Here is a 24,887-nt window from a genome sequence, read left to right on the forward strand (position 1 = left end):
CTCACAGAAGGGAAGGTTTGGGCCTGTGCCTTCCTCCTGCCCAAATGGGTCTCCTCTTCCCCTTCCAGCCAGGGCCGCAGCTGGGGCTGCAGCTTGAGTGATGGGAAAAGAAAGCTATACTCCACCAGCCCATTAGCGGCACTCACAGCATTAAAAATGCAGGAGGTGGTGGTGGGAGGAGCGAGCCGGGGGGAAGACTCATGCAGCTGCGGGGCGCGGGGAAGAGCCGGGCTTCTGCCTCCTCAGCCCGGATCAGAGCCGAAGAACGAGGGCAGTTTGGGTTGAGAAGGATTCTCCAGTGTAACCGAGAAGCGAGCGTCCAGGAGGCTGCTGGGGAGGTCGGCACTGTGGGCTTCTTAGTTTGCTTCGTTTGCTGTTTCAAGGGCCTCGTGTGTTCCGGTCCGCCCCTCTGGGACGGCGCCAGCCCGGCAGGGTGCCGACCGTCCCGGGTCTCCCGCGCAGCGCGATGCCGGCCTCGTCCACCGTCCACGTGCTGCAGCTGCTGCGGGAGCTACTCGCCTTCGTGCTCCTCAGCTACACGGTGCTCATCGGGGCGCTGCTGCTGGCCGGCTGGACCACGTACTTCCTGGTGCTGAAGTGACAGCGCCGCCGCCGCACCTCCCGCCCGGCCCCGCCTCCCGCCCGGCCCCGCCTCCCGCCCGGCCCCGCCTCCCGCCCGGCCCCGCCTCCCGCCCGGCCCCGCCTCCCGCCCGGCCCCGCCTCCCGCCCGGCCCCGCCTCTCCAACTCACCAGGGAATTCCCCTCACGCCCTGGCCGGAGTTGAGTCCCCACCCACCCGCTAGCGTCACGGTGTCCGACTCAGCTCCGCGCCCTCAGGCCCTGCGTATGCCCCGCCCCGCGCGGAAGTTCCGGCGGTTGGTTGCCTTGCGCGGCCGTTACAGCCGTTGCCCTAAGCTTTGCCCCCTTTCCACCTGTCTGCCCAATCCCGACTGCTTCCTTGGGTGGGGGCGTGGTCATGGGGTGAGGCTCTCTCTGGTGGAGGCCGTGCCCGGCCCCGGGCTCACGAAGCTGCGTCACTTCCGGCGTGCGCGTCCGGCGTCCGTCCGCTGCACGATGGCGGCTCTGAAGAGTTGGTTGTCGCGCAGTGTAACCTCACTCTTCAGGTACCGCTGCCGCCGCGTAGAGGGGACAGGACCAGAGGGAGGGACCGACGCGGACAGCTCTGTGGCCCGGCCCGCAGCGCCCGCTTTTTTTAGGCGCACATCCCTCGTCGGCCTAGCTGGGTAGCGGCGTCTCGCCCCGCTCGGGAGGACTGAGGACAGTCCCGCCTCTGCCCCTTGGGTCAAGCCGGCTTCCTTTTCAGTTCGTCCATTTTCTAGAAACGAGTCCCCTAGACCCCTCCCGCCTCCCGACCAGCTCGCGTCATCCCCTCGAAGTCCCTGAGGAGACGTGGAGAGGAGGAGGGACACGGCATGGGGGAGCCTGGGAAGGGAGGGGAGCGTCTGAGGACGTCTTCCCGAAGGCAGAAGGGGCCCGGGGAGCAGGCGCGGGGGACCTCGGCGCGGGGCTCCCTTCCTAGCCCTGCAGGCTTTTGGGCGATTGTAGCGGGACCGTAACACCACACCTGACACCCAGGCCAGGGGTCCAGAGCTAAATCCTGCCTGCAGGAGCGGTTATTGTGGCATCCGTTTCTAAAATGTTTTAAGGCAATATTTTATTTTATTTTATTTTATTTTTTATATTTTATTTTATGTTATGTTATGTTTTTATTTTTTATTTTATTTGAGACAGGATCTGCCTCTCTCGCCCAGGCTGGAGTGCAGTGGCGAGATCTCCCGGGTTCAAGCAATTCTCAGCCTCAGCCTCTCGAGTAGCTGGGATTACAGGCGCCCACCACCACGCCCGGCTAATTTTGTTTTGTTTTGTTTTGTTTGAGACTGAGTCTCCCTCTATTGCCCAGGCTGGAGTGCAGTAGGGCGCTCTCGGCTCACTGCAACGTCTGCCTCCTAGATTCAAGCGATTCTCCTGCCTCAGCTTCCCGAGTAGCTGGGATTACAGGACTGTGCCACCACTCCGGGCTAATTTTTGTTTTTTAAGTAGAGACGGAGTTTCACCATGTTGGCCAGGCTGGTCTCAAACTCCTGACGTCAAGTGATCCACCTGCCTCGGCCTCCCAGAGTGTTGGGATTACAGGCGTTAGCCACCGCGCCCGGCCTTCTTTTTTTTATTTTATTTTATTTTATTAAATAGACACCGGGTCATGTTGCCAGCCATGTTGCCCAGGCTGGTCGTGAACTTCTGGGCTCAAGTGATCCTCCCGCCTTGTTCTTGGCCTTCCAAGTGCTAGAATTACAGGCGTGAGCCACCACACCCTACCTGAGGCAACATTTTAAACTTGCTGTATGTTGAAAATTTCACAACCCCTCAGCTGTCCTGCGTCCTCATTTAGGTTCCTGCTTGGCTCAAGTTTGAGTTTACAGCCCCTGCAAGTAAATCCAAGAGCCTGTTACAGATTGGCGGTCGTGCCTTATGAAATCTGACTTCTACTTTCAGGTACAGACAGTGTTTGTGTGTTCCTGTTGTGGCTAACTTTAAGAAGCGGTGTTTCTCAGAATTGATAAGACCATGGCACAAAACTGTGACGGTTGGCTTTGGAGTAACCCTGTGTGCGGTTCCTATTGCACAGGTACTGTCGTGTGCAGTGATTCTTACCTAGTGTACCGTGTCCTCTTGAAGTCTCAAGTGGGCAATGAAGCATTAGACAAGCTACCATAGTTTTACCCAGTGCTCCCATCCCTTCCCCCACAGTACCAGCATCTTTTCACAGTTGAGCAGATGTATTAATATTCTCATTTTGATTGTCTCATTTGGTAGGAATAGCACATCAGATTGTATAAAGCGAGTAGAGAGAAATGAGAGAATATTACAGTCTATCAACAAAGTAGTCTTTGATTCAACAGAAATTTATTGAGCAACTTTTATGTGCAAGACACTGAGAATGTAAGCATGAACAAAAAATTCTTGCTCTCACAAAATGCTTTGTGGAGATGAAAGAGGAGAAAATAAACAAATATAAAATATCAGCTGGTGATAAATGGTAGGAAGAAAACAGAGCCGGGCACAGTGGCTGATGCCCAGAGCTTTGGGAGGCCGAGGTGGGAGGATGGCTTGAACTCAGGAGTTTGAGACCAGCCTGGGCAAAATAGGGAGACTCTGTCTCTACAAAAAAGAAAAAAATTAGCCAGGTGTGGTGGCTCACACCTGTAGTCGCAACTACTCAGGAGGCTGAGGCAGGAAGATCACTTGAGCCCAGGAGTTTGAGGCTGCAGTGAGCTATGATCTCACCACTGCTCCCAGCCTGGACATGGCAAGACCTTTTCTCAAAAACAAAACAAAACAAATGAGGTAAGTGAATAGGCAATTCTGGGAGGGGGTCGTTTTGTTTTAGATAAAGGGGGTCAGGCTACTCTGATAAGGTGCAGTAGAGATCTGAATGTTCTGAAAGAGCCATTATACTGTCTGGTGCGGGGAGGAGCTTGCCAGACAGAAGGAACTCAGGACAAAGACCTAGAAGCAGAACTGTGTCTGATATGTCTGAGGAGGAGGGAGGCTAATGTGGCTGGAGTGGAATCAGGGAGACAGAGAGTTAACTGATAATCAGATTGTGTACTTTGTATTTTGTGGGCCATTGTTGTAAGGCTTTGGGTTTTCTGAAAAAGAAGCCGCAGAGGAATTTTTTTTTTTAAGACAGAGTCTCACTCTGTTGCCAGGCTGGAGTGCAATGGCACAATCTTGGCTCACTGCAACCTCCGCCTCCCAGGTTCAAGCGATTCTCATGCCTCAGCCTCCCGGGTAGCTGGGATTACAGGGGTGTGCCACCAGACCCAGCTAATTTTTGTATTTTTAGTAGAGACGGGGTTTCACCATGTTAGCCAGGCTGGTCACCAATCCCTGACCACAGGCGATCCACACGCCTCGGCCTCCCAAGGTGCTGGAATTACAGGCCTGAGCCACCGCACCTGGCCATCATAGAGGATTTTTAACACAGAAGTATTATGATCTGACATAAATTTTAAAAGTTTTAAAAGGCTGCTGTGTGGAACTAGGAAGACTCACAGGCTGTTGCTCTATCTAGGCATGAAATGATACTGGCTTGGACCAGGCAAGCAGAAGAGGTGGGGAGAATTTAGCTGAACGTAGTTAGCAGGAGTTGCTGATGGATTGGTTGTGGAGTGTATTCTCTAGATTAGGGGCCCCCAACCCCTGGGCTGGTACTGGTCTGTGGCCTGATAGGAAGCACAGTAGGAGGTGAGTGGTGGGCAGGCTAGCATTACACCTGAGCTCCGCCTCTGGTCAGATCAGCAGTGGCATGAGATTCTCATAGGAGCACGAAACCTGTTGTGAACTACACATGCAAGGGATCTAGGTTGTGTGCTCCTTATAAGAATCTAACTAATGCCTGATGATCTGAGGTGGAAGTTTCATCCTGAAACCATTATTGCCCCACCCAGTCCATGAAAAAGTTGTCTTCCACAGAGCCGGTCCCTGGTGCCATAAAGGTTGGGGACCACTGGTCTAGATTCCAAGATTTTTTAAAGGCCGTAGCAACTGAATGAATGGCGATGCCATTTAGTAGGATGAAGAGGAGTGGGTTTTGAAAGGAAAAAAATTTTTTGGAAATGTAATTTCTAAGATGTCTAGGAAACATCCAGGTGGAGCTGTCAGGTAGTTGATATAAAAGTGGCACTTCACTTAAAAAAATCATAGCTTATGGCCGGGCGCGGTGGCTCAAGCCTGTAATCCCAGCACTTTGGGAGGCCGAGGCGGGCGGATCACAAGGTCAGGAGGTCGAGACCATCCTGGCTAACACAGTGAAACCCCGTCTCCACTTAAAAAAATACAAAAAATTAGCCGGGCGAGGTGGCGGGCGCCTGTAGTCCCAGCTACTCGGGAGGCTGAGGCAGGAGAATGGCGTAAACCCGGGAGGCGGAGCTTGCAGTGAGCTGAGATCCGGCCACTGCACTCCAGCCTGGGCGTCAGAGCGAGACTCCGTCTCAAAAAAAAAAAAAAAAATCATAGCTTATTTGTTTTATGGGGAAGAGCTAGAGAGGAAACCAGCAAGCTCCATTTCAGCGAAATATTCCTGCCACTTACGTGTGTGTTCATCACAAAAGGAAGATAAATTCCATGTATCACAAGTATTTTCAGCATCTGTGGCTCACTCATGAGCCCTCACCTTACTGTGCCTCGCTTCAGTTGTCATCTCTGCATGATGATGAATCCATAGCCCTAAAACTCCTCACTTGAATACCAGGCCATTTTCGGCCACAATTGGGACACCCTTTGATTTTCATTCAAAAGTTTTTTGGTTTTTTTTTTTTTTAGGTTTGTCCTTTCTCAGTTATGTTACTTTCTAAGCCCAGTTAACCTCAGTTCTGGGCCACATGACTGGGGCCTCTAGTCATTTAGTACAGCAGTGCCACTTCCATTCTTCAAAACCCCTCAGTGGTCAGCTACGCACAGTGGCTCTCTCTTGTGATCCCAGTACTTTTGGAGGCTGAGGTGGGAGGATCACTGTAGGCCAAGAGTTCGAAACCAGCCTGGGAAACATAGAGAGACCGCCCCTTTACAAAAAATAATTAGCTAGGTGTGGTGGTGTGTGTCTGTAGTCCTAGCTACCTGGGAGGCAGGAGGATCATTTGATCCCAAGGAGTTCAAGGCTACAGTGAGCTGGGATCAACACTGGATGGAATACAACACTGTACTCCATCCTGGGCAACAGAATAAGAAATGAAAAACCTACAGTGGCTTTCCATGAGGCGTTCAGAACTAAAATCAAACTTAAGTCTCCCTGCACCCAGGACCCTAGTGGGTCTCGTCTCTCTTGTGCCATTGCTCCAACCAGGCTAGATCCCTGGACATCCCCTGCAACACAAGTATTCTTTTCCTCATTGTTAACCTATTCTCCAGGATGCCTGGCCATTCTGATTCTAGGTGTCTTTAGTACCAAATCTCACCTCTGTTTAAAGCCTTTCCTTATTCCTGTCCAACAACTGTCTCCTTTCTGGCCACTTAATATTGTATATTTTGATATTTGATGATAATCCTTTGGCACTCTCCTGAGTCATCAGAGCATAATGGGAAGGGTACAGACTTTGAAGTGAGATTTGGTTTGAGGTCTAGATGTGACTTTTTGGAAAAGTTATGTAACTGTTCTGAGCTTCCATGTCATTGCTTGTAAAAAAGGATAATAATTGGACTGTTGTGAGGAACAAGTGAAAACACATCATAAAATGTAGCACATTATGAAGACTCTCAGAATGCTGAGACAAAATTAGCTTGTGAGCAGAAGTGTCTTCCTTTTGTAGTCCTGTATAAGGTGCCTAATGAATACTTAATTATTTGATTGAAATAGAAAGTTCTTGATTGTTCATATCAGAAATAGTTCTTGACTGCCTCTTTCAACATGCAGTGATTCTGAGTGTTTATACACTGAGTCGCAGAAACAAGACACAACAGAGTGATTTTTTTTTTTTTTTTTTTTTTTTTTTTTTTTTGAGACAAGTTTCACTCTTGTTGCCCAGGCTGGAGTGCAATGGCGCAATCTCGGCTCACTGCAGCCTCCACCTCCTGGGTTCAGGCAGTTCTCCTGCCTCAGTCTCCTGAGTAGTTGGGATTACAGGTACCCGCCACCACGCCCACCTAATTTGTGTCTGTTTAGTAGAGACTCTGTCTCAAAAAAATAAAATAGCTGAGGTCCCCCCATCAACACTGTACTGCTTCATTCTGCTCAGAATTGCCCCCCTCATCCACTTTTTTTTTTTTTGAGACAGAGTCTCGCTCTGTCCCCCAGGCTGGAGTGAAGTGGCACACTTTTGGCTCACTGCAACGTCTGCCTCCCGGGTTCAAGCAATTCTCCTGCCTCGGCCTCCTGAGTAGCTGGGACTACAGGCGCCCACCACCATGCCCGGCTAATTTTTTTTTTTTTTTTTTTTTTTTTTGTATTTTTAGTAGAGTTGGGGTTTCACGATGTTGGCCAGGTTGGTCTCGATCTCTTGACCTTGTGATCCACCCGCCTCGGCCTCCCAAAGTATTGGGATTACAGGCGTGAGCCACTGTGCCCAGCCCCCTTTCTTAGATTTAGCTTAATCCTCATCAAATTTGTGAAGCCTTTTCTAAGCTATTAGCACTCAGCATAAAACTGATGGCTCCCTTCTGCATGCCCCCACTGTAGCTCATACATACTCCTCCCACAGCTTCCATGATACATGATTGTGTTCATTTTTCTAGTTCTGTTAGCCGGTCATCCTCCTCTCTCTACCCCTGCACCTGTGTTTGAGGGCAGAGAATGTCTTGTTGAGACTTGTGTCTCAGGTATCGAACACTGTTAATGAATGAATTGTAATCTTATCAATTTGTTATAATCAGTAGTTTTGTTTGTTTGTTTGTTTTTGAGACGGAGTCTCGCTCTGTCGCCCAGGCTGGAGTGCAGTGGCCGGATCTCAGCTCACTGCAAGCTCCGCCTCCCGGGTTTTACGCCATTCTCCGGCCTCAGCCTCCGAAGTAGCTGGGACTACAGGCGCCCGCCACCTCGCCCGGCTCGTTTTTTGTATTTTTTAGTAGAGACGGGGTTTCACCGTGTTAGCCAGGATGGCCTCGATCTCCTGACCTCGTGATCCGCCCGTCTCGGCCTCCCAAAGTGCTGGGATTACAGGCTTGAGCCACCGCGCCCGGCCTGTTTGTTTTTGAGATGGAGTCTCACTCTGTCACCAGGCTGGAGTGCAGTGGTGCAATCTCAGCTCACTGCAACCTCCACCTCCTGGGTTCGAGTGATTCTCCTGCCTCAGCCTCCCAAGTATCTGGGACTATAGGCGGGTCGGGTGCCACCACGCCCAGCTAATTTTTGTATTTTTAGTAGAGACAGGGTTTCATCATGTTGGCCAGGATGGTCTCAATCTCCTGACCTCGTGATCCGCCTGCCTCAGCCTCCCAAAGTACTGGGATTACAGGCGTAAGCCAGCGTGCCTGGCACTGTTTGTTTTTTTAGACAAGAGTCTTGCTCTGTCGCCCAGGCTGGAGTGCAGTGGCACAGTCTTGACTCACTGCAACCTCTGCCTCCTAGGTTCAAGCGATTCTCCTGCCTCAGCCTCCTGAGTAGCTGGGATTACAGATGCACACCACTACCACCCGGCTAATTTTTGTATTTTTTAGTAAAGTCAGGGTTTCACCATGTTGCCAGGCTGGTCTCAAACTCCTGACCTCAAGTGATCCGCCTGCTTCTGCCTCTCAAAGTGTTGGTATTACAGGTGTGAGCCACCGTACCCCACTGCATTTTATTTTATATATAAAGAAATAATTTGCTTTTTGGAGCAGAGAATGAAAGTTGGTTAGAAAGCATACTCCGGAATTATTTCTCTATATTGTCTTAAATTGCCAAAATAAGGCCTTAAAAAATATAACCCAAAGGAATATAGTGCAGTTTCAGCCTAAAACACTAAGCAGCATGACAATTATGTTTTTTACTTGCCAATTTGTGAAAAAGTTCTCAGTTTGAGGTTTAGAGGTTGAGTGACAATGTTTGTGTCTTTCAGAAATCGGAGCCTCATTCCCTTAGTAGTGAAGCATTGATGAGGAGGGCGGTGTCTTTGGTAACAGATAGCACCTCTACCTTTCTCTCTCAGACCACATATGCATTGATTGAAGCTATTACTGAATATACTAAGGTATGTCTCCTCTTGTTAACTCTTGATCTTCTAAACCATGGTTTAGCAAATAATAGCTCACAACCAAATTGTGTCTGATGCCCATGTTGGTATTTGATTGAAACATAGCCAGGCCTATTTGTTTATGTATTGTCAGTAACGGTTTTTGAGGATTTGAGTAGTTTCAGCAGAGGCTGTAAGGCCCACAAAGCCTAAAATATTTACTGTCAGGCCCTTCACAAAAACGTTTGCTGAGCCCTGATCTAAATCACTAGTTTTTAGACTTTTTCCAGGAACCTTTTTTTCAGAAAAATCTTAAATGTGGCAGCCTAGTATATAAAACAGAAGTAGAGCTTATGTGGTGCAGTTAGGGGCACAGGGCCATGGTCCATCAACAGAGGTTTCTCTGTGAGGATTAGTTAAAAACCACTGATCTAAGCTAATAGAAAAGAGAGTATATGGGCCAGGCGTGGTGGCTCACATCTGTAATCCCAGCAGCAGCTTGGGAGACCAAGGCGAGAGGCTCACTTGGGGCCAGGAGCTCAAGACCAGCCCAGTCAATGTAGCAAGCCCTATCTCTACCAGAAGAAAAATTTTAAACTTAGCCAGGCATGGTGCGTTGTGTGTCTGTAGTCCCAGTTACTCCAGAGACTGAGGTGGGAGGATCACTTGAGTCTAGGAGTTTGAGGTTACAGTGAACTGTGAACATGCCACTGCACTTCAGTCTGGGTGACAGAGCATCCTGTTTGTAAAAAATAATAAATTTTTTTTTTGAGATGGAGTCTTTCCCACGCAGGCTGGAGTGCAGTAGCATGATCTCAGCTCACTGCAACCTCCACCTCCTGGGTTCAAGCAGTTCTCCTTCCTCAGCCTCCTGAGTAGCTGGGATTACAGGCATGCACCACCATGTCCGGCTAATTTTTTGTATTTTTAGTACAGACGGGGTTTCGCCATGTTGGCCAGGCTGGTCTCGAACTCCTGACTTCGGGTGATCCACCTGCCTTGGCCTCCCAAAGTGCTAGGTTTACAGGCGTGAGCCACCGCACCCAGCCAATAAAACTTTTTTAAAGAGTATATGGTTAATCAAAAGTATTGAAGTCTCATTTGTGCATTTGTTTTACATACATTTTCCAGCAGCTTTTTTTCCCTCAACCTTCAGATTTTTCCCTTGCATTGTTTTCTGTTTCTGTGTCTGAACTGCTGACAAGCTTTTAAAAACACAGAAGTTTACAGACGGAGATACTAATGTCCTGATACCTTTACTTCATAGGATAATAGTGCAGTTTAATTGAGGCAGCAGGATGGAAGAGCCAGTTTGCTGTGGTGGAACTTAATTTCCTTGAGGTAGAAATCTCTCTATTCCTTCTGATATGTCTCAGTTATTTTACTCAGACTTGTTCATTCTGTATTTGTAGGCTGTTTATACCTTAATTTCTCTTTACCGACAATATACAAGTTTACTTGGGAAAATGAATTCACAGGAGGAAGATGAAGTGTGGCAGGTGATCATAGGAGCCAGAGCTGAGGTAAGCAGAAAGTTCTAGGCATTTCTGTGTTAGTGCACCTACCTCATGTGGTATCTAAATTATTGAATTAAGTCTAATCAATATAATCAGTGTTCTCTAAATCTTCTACTTTAAGTCCATTTAAATGGGCTAGACCTCTCATACTGTCTGAAGCACTTTGCTTGATTTATATAGATGACTTCGAAACACCAAGAATACTTGAAGCTGGAAACCACTTGGATGACTGCAGTTGGTCTTTCAGAGATGGCAGCAGAAGCTGCATATCAGACTGGTAGGTTCAAGTTTTTTGTTGGTGCTTTTTTAACTAGAGGTGCCATTTGAGTTTTCATCTGGTTTTCTAAAATGAGGGCTTTATATTAGATGGTCTAAGTGGCTCTAACTTTGAGAAATTTTCCGCATTTCCTATCTATTAACCAACATTTTATTTACACAATAGAAAAAATGAGCATACCCTTGCAGACCAGACCTAGGTTATATCTTTAGAATGAAGAAATGATAAAACTATTACCATTGGAAAACTGGATTGCTTCCAAATAGTTTGAGTTTTTGGTAATACAGTTTATTAACAATCATCGAATTACACCATTGGATGAGACTTGAGATGATTTATCTGTGTGAACCTTTTTGTACAGATGGAGAAAATGAGACGTGGAATCATAGTGGCAAAACCAGGACAAATTATTTGTCTATGTCAGGCTTTGTGGTAAGCACTTCGTAGGCACTTTTTATATGTGAAGAAACTAGAGGGCAGATGGTATGGTGAGCAAGCAGCCAAGCTGGGACTCAGCTGAGTAGGTCTTTTTTTTTTTTTTATAAAATAGAGATGGAGTTTTACCATGTTGCACAGGCTAATCTCGAAATCCTAGGCTCAAGCAGTCTACACACCTTGGCCTCCCAAAGTGCTGGGAGTATAGGCATGAGCCACTGAGCCAAGTATGTTGAATTCCAAAGCCTTTGCTTCTCCTAGCAGCTGGTGCTTTGTCGTCTGCACCTTAGTACCCCAAGGTGCCCATCATAGAACATCCTACCTGAGTGGTTCCAAACTAGGTAGGCTCACAGAAATTTTTTTTTTTTTTTGAAACTGAGTTTTGTTCCTGTCACCCAGGGTGGAGTGCAATGGCACCATCTAGGCCTACTGCAACCTCCGCCTCCTGGGCTCAAGTGATTCTCCTGCCTCAGCCTCCCAAGTAACTGGGATTATAGGCACCCACCACCACACCCCAACTAGTTTTTGTATTTTTAATAGAGAAGGCGTTTTGCCATGTTGGCCAGGCTGGTCTCGAATTCCTGACTTCAGGTGATCCACCTGCCTCAGCCTCCCAAAGTGCTGGGATTACAGGCATGAGCCACTGCGTCCAGCCAAAAAAATTTTTTTTTTGGACAGTTTCACTCTTGGTGCCCAGGCTGCAGTTGTGGCACTTTCTCAGCTCACTGCAACCTCTGCCTCTCCAATTGAAGCAGTTCTCCTGCCTCAGCCTCCCAATTACAAGCATGCACCACCACACCTGGCTAATTTTTGTATTTTTAGCAGAGACGGGTTTTGCCATGTTGGCCAAGCTGGTCTCAAACTCCTCACTTCAGGTGATACACCCACCTCAGCCTCTCAAAGTGCTGGGATTACAGACGTGAGCTACCGCACCCAGCCGGCTCACCAGAATTATAGCCCAGTACTAGCTGTTACTAAGAAACTGGTTGCAGAGGCTCACGCCTGTAATCCCAGCACTTTGGGAGGCCGAGGAGGGTGGATGACTTGAGGTCAAGAGTTCGAGACTGGCCTGGCCAACATGGTGAAACCCTGTCTCTACTAAAAATACAAAAATTAGCCAGGTGTAGTGGCACATGCCTGTGCAGGAGAATGGCTTGAACCCAGGAGGTGGAGGCTGCAGTGAGCCGAGATGGCTCCACTGCACCTCAAGCCTTGGTGACACAGCGAGACTCTGTCTCAAGAAGAAAAAAAAAAAAAAATAACTGGTATGGGTCGGGCCCAGGGGCTCACGCGTGTCTTTGGGAAGCCGAGGCGGGCAGATTGCTGGAGCCCAGGAGTTCAAGGACAACACAGCAAAACCCCGTCTCTACCCAAAATACAAAAATCAGCTGGGCGTATTGGCGCTTGCCTATAGTCCCAGCTACTCGGGAGGCTCAGGTGGGAGGATTGCTTGAACCCAGGAGCTCAAGGCTGGAGTGAGCTATGATCATGCCTGTGCACTCCATCCTAGGCAAAAGAACTAGACCCTGTCTCTCAAAAAAGAAATTGTTATATTAAAACATACTCTTGTTTTCTGATGTCAAGATGAGCAGACTAGGTTCTCAAGTGTCAAATCTTAAAAATGACAGAAAGGGCTGGGTGTGTTGGCTTACACCTCTAATCCCAGCTACTAGGGAGGGTGAGGCAGGAGGATCGCTTGAGTCTGGGAGGCAGAGGTTGCAGTGAGGCGAGATCATTGCACTCCAGCCTGGGCAACAGAGTGAGACCCCATCTCAAAGAAAAGATATAAAGCATTTTTTAAAGTAAGTGTTGTGTCATCATACTGAAAAACAAAAAGTAATTCTTTTAGAAGTTTTTGTTAAGGTTTTTTTTTTTTTTTTTGGAGACAGAGTCTCACTCTGTCCCCCAGGCTGGAGTGCAGTGGTGTGAACTCAGCTCAGTGCAACCTCCACCTCCCTGGTTCAAGCAATTCTCTTGCCTCTGCCTCCTGAGTAGCTGGGATTGGAGGCGCCTGCCATCATGCCTGGCTAATTTTTGTCTTTTTAGTAGAGACGGGGTTTCACCATGTTAGCCAGACTGGTCTCAAATTCCTGATCTCAGGTGGTTTGCCTTCCTCGGCCTCCCAAAGTGCTGGGATTACAGACATGAGCCACTGCGCTTGGCCCAGAAAAAGGATTATTAGTGATCCTGAGGAATCGGAGATTTGGAACAAAGAATGAAACAACAGAAGTGTGGAAGCAGCATTATAGTCGTGCCACACAAAGATGGCAAAGGATTGCTGGGTGCAGTGAACAGGAGGATATGCTTAGATCTAGAAGGAGAAAAGGAGGATAGGATGTATAAGCATTATCTGAAAAAAGTAGACATTTTCGTAGAACTCATAAAAGGTCTAACAAGTTGTAAACAGAATTTTTTTTTTTTTTTTGTCTTACTTTATCACCAGGCTGGAGTATAGTGGTACAATCATGACTCACTGCTTACTACAGCCTCAGCCTCTGGGCTCAAGCGATCCTACCACATCAGTCTCCCAAGTAGCTGGGATTATGTGTTTTTGGCAGAGACAGGGTTTTGCCATGCTGCCCATCCGCCCACCTTGGCCGCTCAAACTGCTAGGATTATAGACATGAGACACTGTGCACGGCCTTATGATTTCACTTTTTTAACAAAAAATCTGGTCCAGGTGCAGTGGCTCATAACTGTTGTAATCCCAGCACTTTGGGATGCCTAAGCAGGTGGATCACTTGAGCTCAGGAGTTCAAGACCAGACTTGACAACATGATGAAACCCTGTCTCTACAAAAAAATTAGCCAGGCATGGTGGTGGGCGCCTGTAGTTCCAGCTTCTTGGGATGCTGAGATGAGCGGATCACTTGAGCCCTGGAGGTTGAGGGTGCAGTGAGCCATGATCAGGCCAGTGCACCCCAGCCTGGTTGACTAAGCAAGACCCTGTCTTAAAAACAAAACGATGGCTGGGCGCAGTGGCTCACACCGCTTTGGGAGGCTGAGGTGAGCAGATCACGAGGTCAGGAGATCGAGACCATCCTGGCTAACACGGTGAAACGCCATCTCTACTAAAAATACAAAAAAATTAGCCACGTGTGGTGGCGGCGCCTATAGTCCCAGCTACTCAGGAGGCTGAGGCAAGAGAATGGCGGGAACCTGGGAGGCGGAGCTTGCAGTGAGCTGAGATCACACCACTGCACTCCAGCCTGGGCAACACAGCAAGACTCTGTCACAAATAAATAAGCAAATAATAAAGTAACAGCATAACAAAAAGATTCAGAGCAAAATCCCAAAAGCTACTAAGAAAAAAATAGATTACCTACAAAGGAAGTAGAATCAAACGAGGCATCTTCTCCACAACACTAGAGGTGACAACACGTAATAACCTAGGATTTTACGTATAGCCAACTACCATCAAAAAGTGAGAATAAAAGATACCCTCAGACATAGACTCAAAGTACCACCTGCATACACCTTCTGAAAGAACTATGAAGAAGGAAAAATCAGTTTTGAAAGAAGCTACTAAAATTTTTTTCCAAAAGTTGTGAGTGTAAAACAAGTTTTTAAATAAAACAAGTTTTTAAATTTGGGAAAGTGAAAACATGCTAAGCACATTGACATTAGACATTGTTAAACACTGCAGAGAATTAGTAGGAGTGGCAGGAAACTTGGTAGCTTCAGTTGAGGCAGGAAAGATTTAAAAAGAAAACCCATTAATTAGAAAATACAAAACTGGGCCAGGCGCAGTGGTTCACACCTATAATCCCAGCACTTTGGAAGGCCGAGGCAGGTGGATCAGCTGAGGTCAGGAGTTGGAGGCCAACATGGCGAAACCCCATCTCTAATTAAAAAAATAAAAATTATAGGAATAATTTCAAACATCAGTGATTGCAGTAAAACTAAACTTATTAAATGACACTTTTAGATTGTGTTCCAAAAAATCTAGCTAAATCAAAGAAAGCATTCAAGATAAAAAGCAATCAGTAGGACAGAACAATTCTTTAAGACATCAGTCATGAAACATGTACTTAATAAGGCAGAAACAGAATTACAAGGAGATCTCAGAGATAGATGTGTGTAATACTTAATTTTCTGAGCACGCTTGCAGGTCAAGAAGACCAAAAAAATTAAAGCTATTAAGGATTAGAACAGAATTTGTTTTGGAGACAGTGTCTTGCTCTGTTGCCCAGGCTGGAGTGTAATGACATGATCACAGCTTACTGCAGCCTTGACCTGGGCTCAAGCCATCTTCCCATTTCAGCCTTCCAAGTAGCCCAACTAATTGTCTTTTTTATGTTGCCCAGGCTGATTTTGAACTCCTGGGCTCAAGTGATCCTCCCGCCTTGGCCTCCCAAAGTGCTAGGATCACAGGCGTGAGCTGAGCCACTGCACCCAGCTCAGTATGATTTTTGATTTTTTATTTTGGAGACAGGGTCTCACTCTGTCACCCAGGTTGGAGTGCCTTGATCTTGGCTCACTGTAACTTCTGCCTCCCAGGCTCAAGCAATCCTGTCTCAGCCTCCTGAGTAACTAGGACCACAGGCAGTCACCACCACACCCAATTAATCTTTATTTTTTGGTAGAGATGGGGTTTCACCATATTGCCCAGGCTAGTCTCAAACTCCTGAGCTAAGGCATTCCGCCTGCCTCAGCCTCCCAAAAGTGCTGGGATTGCAGGTGTGAGCCACTGTGCCTGTCTGTGATTTTTTTTTTTTTAACTAAACAAAGGAAAATCAGATTTCTGTGTGTGAGAGACACAAGGTCCATGCGGGAATGCAGCAGTGGATCATAGATCATAGCTTGCTGTAGTCTCAACCTCCTGGACTCAAGTGATCCTCCCTACCTTAGCCTCCCCAGTAGCTGGGATTACGGGCGCACACCATCATGCCCTGGCTAATTTTTTTATTTTTAGTAGAAACAGAGTTTCGCTAAGTTTCCCAGGCTGGTTTCGCAGAGTGATTTTTAAACACCTGATAAATGTATATATACTGAATATAAAACTTTGTCCCCTCCCTCTAAATCTTCATATTCTTCTAAGACACAAAGTAAATTTTGTACCAGGTGACAAAAGGAAGAAACAACAAAATCATTTAAAAAGTTGATTTATCGCCGGGCGGGCGGCTCACAACTCACACCTGTAATCCCAGCACTTTGGGAGGCCGGGCGGGCGGCTCACAACTCACACCTGTAATCCCAGCACTTTGGGAGGCCGGGCGGGCGGCTCACAACTCACACCTGTAATCCCAGCACTTTGGGAGGCCGGGCGGGCGGCTCACAACTCACACCTGTAATCCCAGCACTTTGGGAGGCCGGGCGGGCGGCTCACAACTCACACCTGTAATCCCAGCACTTTGGGAGGCTGAGACGGGCGGCTCACGAGGTCAGGAGATCGAGACCATCCTGGCTAACACGGTGAAACCCCGTCTCTACTAAAAACTACAAAAAATTAGCCGGGCGAGGTGGCGGCGCCTGTAGTCCCAGCTACCCGGGAGGCTGAGGCAGGAGAATGGCGTGAACCCGGGAGGCGGAGCTTGCAGTGAGCTGAGATCTGGCCACAGCATTCCAGCCTGGGTGACAGAGCAAGATTTTGTCTCAAAAAAAAAAAAAAAGAGGCCAGGCACGGTGGCTCAGGCCTGTAATCCCAGCACTTTGGGAGGCCGAGATGGGCAGATCACGAGGTCAGGAGATCGAGACCATCCTGGCTAACACGGTGAAACCCCATCTCTACTAAAAAACACAACCAGCCGGGCGAGGTGGCAGGCACCTGTAGTCCCAGCTACTCGGGAGGCTGAGGCAGGAGAATGGCGTAAACCCAGGAGGTGGAGCTTGCAGTGAGCTGAGATCCGGCCACTGCACTCCAGCCTGGGCGACAGAGTGAGACTCCGTCTCAAAAAAAAAAAAAAAATTCCTTATGTCTACAAAGTTTAAAAACATGCTTCTTAAAAACTACAGGGTAAAAAAATGTAAATGGAAATTTAAAAATATTTAGAATGGTGATGACAAGCACAGTATATAGGAGAACTGGGAGGTTGTAGACAAAAGTAGCTCTTAAAGGGAGATTTACACCTGTGTCATAAATACAAAGACTGAATGACAGGTAATATTTACTGTAACAGTACTGAAAATAAGCAAGTTAAACTTTAACTCAGTTATCAGAAAGGCAAAATGAGAAAAATGGAACATATTAGAAGTAAATAGGAACAATCAGGCAAAATCTGCTCTCTTGAAAAGCCTGAAAAATTAGGCAAAGATTTGGTAAGTATGACTTTTTAGAGAGTGGTAAAGTAACATCAGAAATTTTTTTTTTTTAATATGAGAATATTACGATCTTTATGTCAGTCTCAAAGAATCTATATAAGACTAGGTTGGGCACAGTGGCTCACAACTGTAATCCCAGTACTTGGGAGGCTGAGGCAGGAGGGTCACTTGGGCCCAGTAATTCAAGACCAGCCTAGGCAACATAGCAAGACCCCATCTCTACCAGAAAGTCGAAAAAAACTAGCCGAGTATGGTGGTACACACCTGTGGTTCCAGTTACTTGGGAAGCTGAGGTCAGAGGATCACTTAAGAGCCAGGAGTTCAGGGCTACAGGGGTCCATGATTGTGCCACTGCACCCCAGCCTGGGCAAGAGTTAGGCCCTATCTCAAAAAAAAAAAAAAAAAAAAAAAAAACTGTAATCCCAGCACTTGAGGCCAGGAGTTTGAAACCAACCAGGCCAACATGGTGAAACCCTGTCTCTACTAAAAATATAAAAACTAACCAGGCATGATGGCATGCACCTGTAATCCTAGCTACTTGGGAGGTTGAGGCAGGAGAATCTCTTGAACCCAGGAGGCCAACGTTGCAGTGAGCCGAGATTGTGCCACTGCACTCCACACTAGGCAACAGAGCGAAACTCCATCTCCAAAAATAAATAACTATAACAGTAGAAACAGTGGCCAGGCACGGTGGCTCACGTCTGTAATCCCAGCACTTTGGGAGGCCGAGGCAGGTGGATCATGAGGTGAGACAGACCATCCTGGCTAACATGGTAAAACCCCATCTCTACTAAAAATACAAAAAAAAAAAAAAAAAAAAATTAAGCATGGTGGTGGGCACCTGTAGTTCCAGCTACTTGGGAGGCTGAGGCAGGAGAATGGCGTGAACCCAGGAGGTGGAGCTTGCACTGAGCCGAGATCGTGCCACTGCACTCCAGCTTGGGTGATAAGAGTGAGACTCCGTCTCAAAAAAAAAAAAAGTAGAAATGGTATTCAAAGATTTTGATGTCCCCGAAATGGACACCAGGGCCTAGGATGTTTCATGGGAGAGTTGTATCAAATCTCCCAAAACTAGAATACCTATGTTACTGTAAGTGTACCTGAACATAGAAAGTAATGACAAGCCTCATATTACAACTGTATGAAGCCAGCATAGCCCCGATCCCAAACTGGGGCTAGGGCAGCACCAAAACGAGAAGGTATAGTTCAGTATCACTTCAAAATGTAGCCGTAAATCAAACGTAGCCATTTACCCTCAAAATAGAGTGATAGTTCACCACTGTAAAAAACTATTATAGAGATGCCTCCTCAAAAAAAAAATACATAATTCACTACTTGAGATGATACATCCATAGATTAAACGAGAAAAACCACTTAATTATCTCAATATATGCCCAAAACATCTTCAATAAAATGTAGCCATTTATGATTCGAATCTAAGTACAATTATGAAAAGATACTTTTCTTAATGTAATAAAGGTTAACTAATCCTACTTAATTGTGTGAACTATCAGAAGTGTTTTCATCGAAGTCAGAAGAGGAGGGTGCCTGCCATTCTCCACTACCTGTCAGCATTGTACTGAAGGTTCTTGGTAATGCAGTAAGAAAAGATCAAAATGTTCTATAGATGAATTGATAAAATGTGTATACCCAGATGATGAAATACACTAACTAGCAGCAGGTAAAATGAGAGCTCACACACTTTTTTTTTTTTTTGGAGACGAGCTTCACTCTGTCGCCTAGGCTGGAGTGAAGTGGCCATCTCAGCTCACTGCAGCCTCTGCCTCCTGGGTTCAAGCAGTTCTCCTGCTTCAGCCTTCCAAGTAGCTGGGACTACAGGTGCACTCCGCCACACCCAGCTAATTTTTTTGTATTTTAGTAGAAACGGGGTTTCACCGTGTTACCCAGGCTGGTCGCGAACTCCTGAGCTTAGGCAATCCACCCTCCTCGGCATCCCAGAGTGCTAGGATTACAGGCATGAGCCCCTGCACCTGCCTTTTTTTTTTGAGATGGAATCTCTGTCATCCAGGCTGGAGTGCAGTAGCACGATCTTGGCTCGCTTCAGCCTTCGCCTCCTGGGTCCAAGTGATTCTCCCGCTTCAGCCTCCCAAGTAGCTGGGATTACGGGCATGCACCACCATGCCTGGCTAATTTTTTTTTTGTATGTTTGGTAGAGGCGGGGTTTCGCCATGTTGGCCAGGCTGGTCTTGAACTCCTGACCCTCAGGTGATCCGCCTTGGCTTCCCAGAGTGCTGTGATTAGAGGCGTGAGCCACGGCACCTGGCCTCCAAAACACGTTTAAGTGAAAAAATTATAAAACATGTTTAATACCTTTTATGCTGTTTCTTTTTAAAAATTTAAAAAAATTTATAAATATAAATTTATAGTAACTATTTTTCTATGCATTCTTTTACCTTTAAAGATTAGGGTGACGAAAGGGATCTTTGGCGATGGTATTCGTGATCTCTGTGTCAAAAAGAAATGGATGATGTGTAGTTAAAAAAATTCATCAAAGGTCTGTACTAAAAGCTGTGTAGCTATAAAGATGATTGTGAGAGTTAATAATTGTGTTGGCCGCTGATAGCTGAAGAAAAATACTGTTTTTGACAGTATCGGTTAAATCCAGACCTGAACACAGAGGTGGAAGTTCCTTTGCAGAGGTCAAGGAAAATGACCCCAGGAGGGGTTCAAATGACAGCCACAGCACCCCCAGGCCGACGTCCACGTGAGCCTTCTGCCCTGCACGACTGCTCAACCCGATTGTCCCATGTTTTGGCAGGCGCAGATCAGGCCTCTATAACCGCCAGGAATCACATTCAGCTGGTGAAACTGCAGGTGGACGAGGTGCACCAGCTCTCCCGGAAAGCAGAAACCAAGCTGGCAGAAGCACAGATAGAAGAGCTCCGTCAGAAAACACAGGAGGAAGGGGAGGAGCCGGCTGAGCTGGAGCAGGAGGCCTACCTGCGTGAGGATTGAGGGCCAGAGTCCACTGCCGTGTCTCCCCACTCAGTGGAGAAAGCAGGGGCAGATGCCATCCTGCCCAGGGTTGGCATGAGTGTCTACACCGAGAAGAGGTGGCAGGTCCTGCTCTGGCCAATCAGGCGAGACGCCTTTGTGAGCTCTGAGTGCCTCCTGTGGTCTCAGGCTTGCACTGGACCTGGTTCTCAGCCCTTGGGCACTGTACCTTGTTTAACATTTCACCCCACTCTGTACAGCTGCTCTTACCCACCCATTTTTTCACCTCACTCCCAAAGCATTTTGCTGACCTGGGTCAGAGAGAGGAATCCTTTTTGTCATGCCCTTAAGTTCAGCAGCTGTTTAACCTGTTTTCAGTATTATTTACATTGTCAAAAATGATTTAGTACTTGTTCCCTCTGTTGGGATGCGAGTTTTGGCGGGGAGCGGGGAACCTGTCCAGTTTGTACGATTTGCTTTTAAGTCTTTCTAATGTGTTCTCTGATCTGCCCTCACTGCCCTGTGAGGACAGCTCAGGCCAAGGAGTGAAAAGACGGACGACTACTAAGGGAAGGGATGCGAAATGTTTACCTGGTGCTCTCAACAGGACTCTCAACACAGGCCTCTTGTTCCTTTCTTTCCTTTGTTTTTCTCTATTGTATCCAAAGGAGAAGAGTAAGATTTTGTTTGCATCTAAAAGAGAAAATGCGTCTCTCTCCTGGCGTCCTATACAGCCTCCTTCCTTCAGGCCCCAGACTGGCAGCGCCGCAGGTGGCTCCAGGAATCCCCCACAGGTTCCTGGCAGCATTTGCTACCCTTTGGCTCCCATTCAACATATGCTAGACAAGCTAGCCAGGTTGCATGTTTTTAATCAGAGCTAACAAGGTGAGGAGAGTTACAAAAACCAAGTTGCATTTTCTGTAGACCAGCAGGGATCATTTTCTCACCGTGATAGAGAATCAACAGAGTCCGCTCTCAGGCTGTTGCCCAACCCACCCTTCAGCGCTGGGGTATGGGGACAGCTGCACACTTGAGCCCCTCATCTGTCACCAGTGCCCACATGGTCCACATCTCCAGGGGGCTGAGGCGGTGCACCAGCAGGAGCCCCCTATACAGGCAGGGGTCTAAGGGGTCCAGGGGCCGCTGGATTCCAAATGTCTTGAAGCCAGCATGGTGCATGGGGCTCAGCCCCAGCCTCCTCAGGCACATACCCACAAAGACGTCATCAATGGGGAAGAGTTCAGCCTCTTCCATGGTAGCCTGGAGGCGCCGCACGGTGGCTCTGGACATGACATATCCTCCCCCACCAGCATAGGGTGGGTAGTGGGTGGCTCTGTACATTGAGAGGGGGATGAAATATTTGACCTTCGTGTTCCTGTTGGGCAGGGCTTGGCGGATGACATCTCCCACCAGGAGGTCCTGGGCCGCGTCCCAGCCATCCAGGAACTCTAACACATTGGGAACGTGGACAAAGACATCATCATCTCCCTTTAGCATGAAGTGGGCCTGGGGGCAGGCAGACACCACCCAGCGCTGCAGGTGCAGCTCCTTGAGCGTCAGGTTGAAGAAGTCCTCAGTGAAGTCCCACTGGAGGATGTCATCAAACTCCCTACTCTCATAGGCCAGCAGCTGGGCTGGGGGAGCGGGTCCTGCCACCCCCAGGAGGAACACCAGCTTCAGCTGCGGGCCCTTAGCCCAGCCCCCAGCCCTGCCCCACGTGCTGCGGATAGCTGCACGGCGCTCCACGTGACCAGGCTGTGACTTGATGGCCAGGAGCAAGAAGGTATCCTTGGAACAGCCTGAAGGCTCCAGCAAGATAGAGAAATTTCGGCAGTGGCGATATGTCAAGAAGAGGCGGTGACGGCTAGGCAGGGACAGAGAAGCGCTAGCCACTGTGTGATTGGGTGGACACCGGCTGTGACGGGGTGCTGGGGGAGCCCAGAACGGCTGGTGGGCCGTGGGGTCTCCTGCGGGCTTGGCCTCCTTCCTCAGGAAGAGCAGGCAGCCGAGCAACAGCACAGCCAGGCTGTACGAGACCAGCCAGCCCAGCCTGCGGAGCATTGCCGGTCCCTGCAAGGAGAGAGCCACCTGAGCAGGGTCCAGTCCCGGGTCCCTGTTGCTGTCCCCAAGAGCTGGGCAGGAGTTAACCTGCACCCCAGCAGCTAAATCCCTGCTGGCCTCTGGACTTCTTTTTTTTTTATTCTCAGTGTGTCCTCAGGCTCTTTCCAGAGTCCTCCCTCCCCTGAGGATGGGCTAAGCACAGCTCCTTTGCCAGCCCTTGCCCTCCTCTGCCATCATCTGAGGACTCCTAGGTCTGTCTTTCCCAAAATGACTTGCTGCCACTTTACAGCTGACACCATAAATGTTCCCAGCCATTCTCGCAGGAAACTCGAGCTTTTAGGCACAGACTCAGTTTAGCTTGGATCAAATTCACTAAGTATGGAACTGACACCATTTCCCAAAAAAAGCCTGGTGCCTGTGGGGTCCTGTGTTGGGCATCTCCAAGATGACCAGGAGTGCACTGCCTCCCTTGGAGAGGAACCAGCGCCACCGGGTGGCCGTGGCCACCAAAGCACACACAGCAAGAGGCGGGGCAGGAAAGCTGGGGACTTGTATCAGGGGTGGCTTCCGAGGCCCCCGCCCTGCCTTCCCACCATGCTCTAAGGGCTGATTTATCCCAGGGACCTGAACAGAAGGATGAGGAGACAGGATCCAACGAAGTGGCCCCAGCTCCACAGTAGCAAAGCCAGGCTTCAGTTTCTCATCATTTTGGTCCCTTTGGTGTCTCCCTCTGCCCCAGTCCCCTCCCCTTCACCTACACTGCCAAGTCGTCCTGTCCCTTCACTTCTGACCAGTCTGCCGCACCGGCCACTGCCACAGCCACCACGACCACCAGAAAAGCAACTGCTAGGTGCTAGGGATGCAGTGGCAAGCAAGACAGGGTCGCTGCCCTCTCAGAGGGGAGCACAAAATACATAGGAACCGGGTATGCTGAGAACTACAATCTCATGCAGCGAATTGGCTGACGGGGAGGACGGATCCTATAGCCAGGGGTAGCTAACAAAGCCCTCCTTGATGGAGGGACGTGTGAGCAAGAACTGGGTGAGGAGTGGGACCTTTCCTGAAGACCTGGGGTCTCTGCAGGCCGAGGGCAGAGTCAGGTAGCTCCAGGGCAGGAGTGAGGGGAGAGAGAGGGGAGAGAGAAGGGAGAGGGGGGCCCAGCGGGTTTACAGTAGGAGGCGGCCGGCCCGGCTAGTGAAAGAGTTAAGGTTTTGTTGGTTTTTTGAGACAGTGTCTCTGTCACCCAGACTCTAGTGTAGTGGCACAACTATAGCTCACTGCAGCCTGGAACTCCTGGGTTCAAGCGATCCTCCGGCCTCGGCCTCCCCAGTAGCTGGGACTACAGGCGTGCAGGGCCTGGCTAATTTATCTTTTGTAGAGATGTGGTATCCCTTTGTTGTCTGGGCTGGTCTGGAACTCCTGGCCTCAAGCGATCCTTCCGCTTTGCCTCGGCCTCCCAAAGCGTTGGGACTACAGGCGTGAGCCACCGGCCGGAGTTTTCTGAGCGCCCTGGAGATCTATGAGGGGACGGGGGACGAGGGGGTCTGGCCGAGGTGGCGAAAGAATCCGACCTTTGGTAAAAGGCCAGTCCTACCGCCCCTTCCCTGGTGGGCTGCTGAAGGCTGGGGAGGAAGCATGAAGGGCAGCTGGAGACTGTCTCCGTGCTCGGGATGCCGGGCGGCGGCAGGGTCAAAGGGACATGAGTCTCAGTTATGAGAGCACCGCGGGCTGTGGGCGGGGGGCTCGGGTGGGCGGCGGTGCCATTCACCGAGAAGGGCGCACAGCAGGTGGCTTGGTTCTGTCCCGGGAGGTTTCAGTCCAGGCTGCGCCGCGGCCCCGGTGGCCCGCGGGCGTCCCCAGGCGCTGGCCGCACAGCCTCGCCCCGCCGCCCTCGGAGCCGCGGAGACCCCAGAGCCCGGCTCTCCACCCGCCGCAGGGCGCACGACCCCTTCTGGTGGGGCGCGGGTCCTGAGGCTGCGCTCGGCCTCGGGCGACAGCCGCCTCTGGTCCCCACAGGACTAGGTGACCCAAACCGCCCCGGCGCGGGCAGGGGGCGAACTCTGGTTCATTCTTTCAACGCGACAGTCTCTGAAGGGCTGGCGGCAGCAGAGACCCACCCCGCGGGTCCCCCGGGCCGGGGTTGGCGGCAGCGCTGCGCGTCGGGCGCGGGCGGCCCAGGCTGGCGGGGTCTACGACGCCCGGCTCCGGCCTCTGTCCCCAGCCCGCAGAACCAAAGCCGAGCGGCCCGTGGGTCCCGAGCCGTGCCCGCCGAGGCCAGACTCGCGCCGCACCCGGGCGGGGCCGGCGTCCTCGCCGGGACCCTGGGGGGCCGGGGAGCGGGCCGCGGGGTGCAAAGACACGGCCGCCCTGGCGACGCCCCTCCCCGCACGGTGACCCAGCCTCCCTCACAGCAGCGGGGGCCCGGCCCCCAACCTACCTGAGCGTGGCGCCGGGGTACGGGCGAGGAGCTCGCGCAGCGGAGCCAGGGCGGATGGTCCCCAGGTGCACGGAGCGCTCGGGGCTCGGGGGTGGGCGGGGCTTCTGGAGGAGGCGGGGATTTGGGGCGGAGGTTCTGGCGGGGGCGGGCCCTCCGGGGTCCCAGCCGCGAGTCCCCGCAGCGCCCGGGGCTGGACGCACGGGTCCCGCGCCCGGTCCTGGGGTCCGCACGAGCGGGTCGGGCAGAGGCTGCTCCTCCTCCCCAGGACGCCGGCGCCAC

At 49.8% G+C, this 24,887-nt stretch overlaps 2 protein-coding genes across 5 annotated transcripts; one reads left to right on the plus strand and one right to left on the minus strand.

Moving 5' to 3' along the window:
* The first annotated feature begins 980 nt into the window (after nucleotides 1-980).
* Nucleotides 981-20,827, plus strand: DIABLO (diablo IAP-binding mitochondrial protein). 3 transcript variants are annotated; one of them, XM_010368347.2, is made up of 6 exons: nucleotides 981-1,124; nucleotides 2,515-2,647; nucleotides 8,553-8,684; nucleotides 10,079-10,189; nucleotides 10,364-10,460; nucleotides 19,935-20,827. In XM_010368347.2, the coding sequence occupies exons 1-6, from the start codon at nucleotides 1,075-1,077 to the stop codon at nucleotides 20,129-20,131; spliced, it is 720 nt and encodes a 239-aa protein (XP_010366649.1). In that variant the 5' UTR covers nucleotides 981-1,074; the 3' UTR covers nucleotides 20,132-20,827. The 3 variants fall into 3 exon arrangements, with proteins under 3 accessions (XP_010366649.1, XP_010366650.1, XP_010366651.1); XM_010368348.2 differs by lacking the exon at nucleotides 2,515-2,647 and adding an exon at nucleotides 2,411-2,514 and having other exon boundaries at nucleotides 1,026-1,124; nucleotides 19,935-20,679; XM_010368349.2 differs by lacking the exon at nucleotides 2,515-2,647 and having other exon boundaries at nucleotides 1,038-1,124; nucleotides 19,935-20,731.
* On the minus strand, nucleotides 19,589-24,861 carry B3GNT4 (UDP-GlcNAc:betaGal beta-1,3-N-acetylglucosaminyltransferase 4). Of its 2 annotated transcripts, XM_030939486.1 has the most exons (3): nucleotides 24,609-24,861; nucleotides 23,743-23,899; nucleotides 20,966-22,180 (listed from the first exon to the last, which is right to left on the minus strand). In XM_030939486.1, the coding sequence occupies exons 2-3, from the start codon at nucleotides 23,806-23,808 to the stop codon at nucleotides 21,110-21,112; spliced, it is 1,137 nt and encodes a 378-aa protein (XP_030795346.1). In that variant the 5' UTR covers nucleotides 23,809-23,899; nucleotides 24,609-24,861; the 3' UTR covers nucleotides 20,966-21,109. The 2 variants fall into 2 exon arrangements, with proteins under 2 accessions (XP_030795347.1, XP_030795346.1); XM_030939487.1 differs by lacking the exon at nucleotides 23,743-23,899 and having other exon boundaries at nucleotides 19,589-22,180; nucleotides 24,609-24,723.
* Nucleotides 24,862-24,887: the final 26 nt, after the last annotated feature.

The sequence above is a fragment of the Rhinopithecus roxellana genome, chromosome 10, assembly GCF_007565055.1.
Source record: "Rhinopithecus roxellana isolate Shanxi Qingling chromosome 10, ASM756505v1, whole genome shotgun sequence".
In the NCBI taxonomy this organism is placed as follows: domain Eukaryota; kingdom Metazoa; phylum Chordata; class Mammalia; order Primates; family Cercopithecidae; genus Rhinopithecus; species Rhinopithecus roxellana.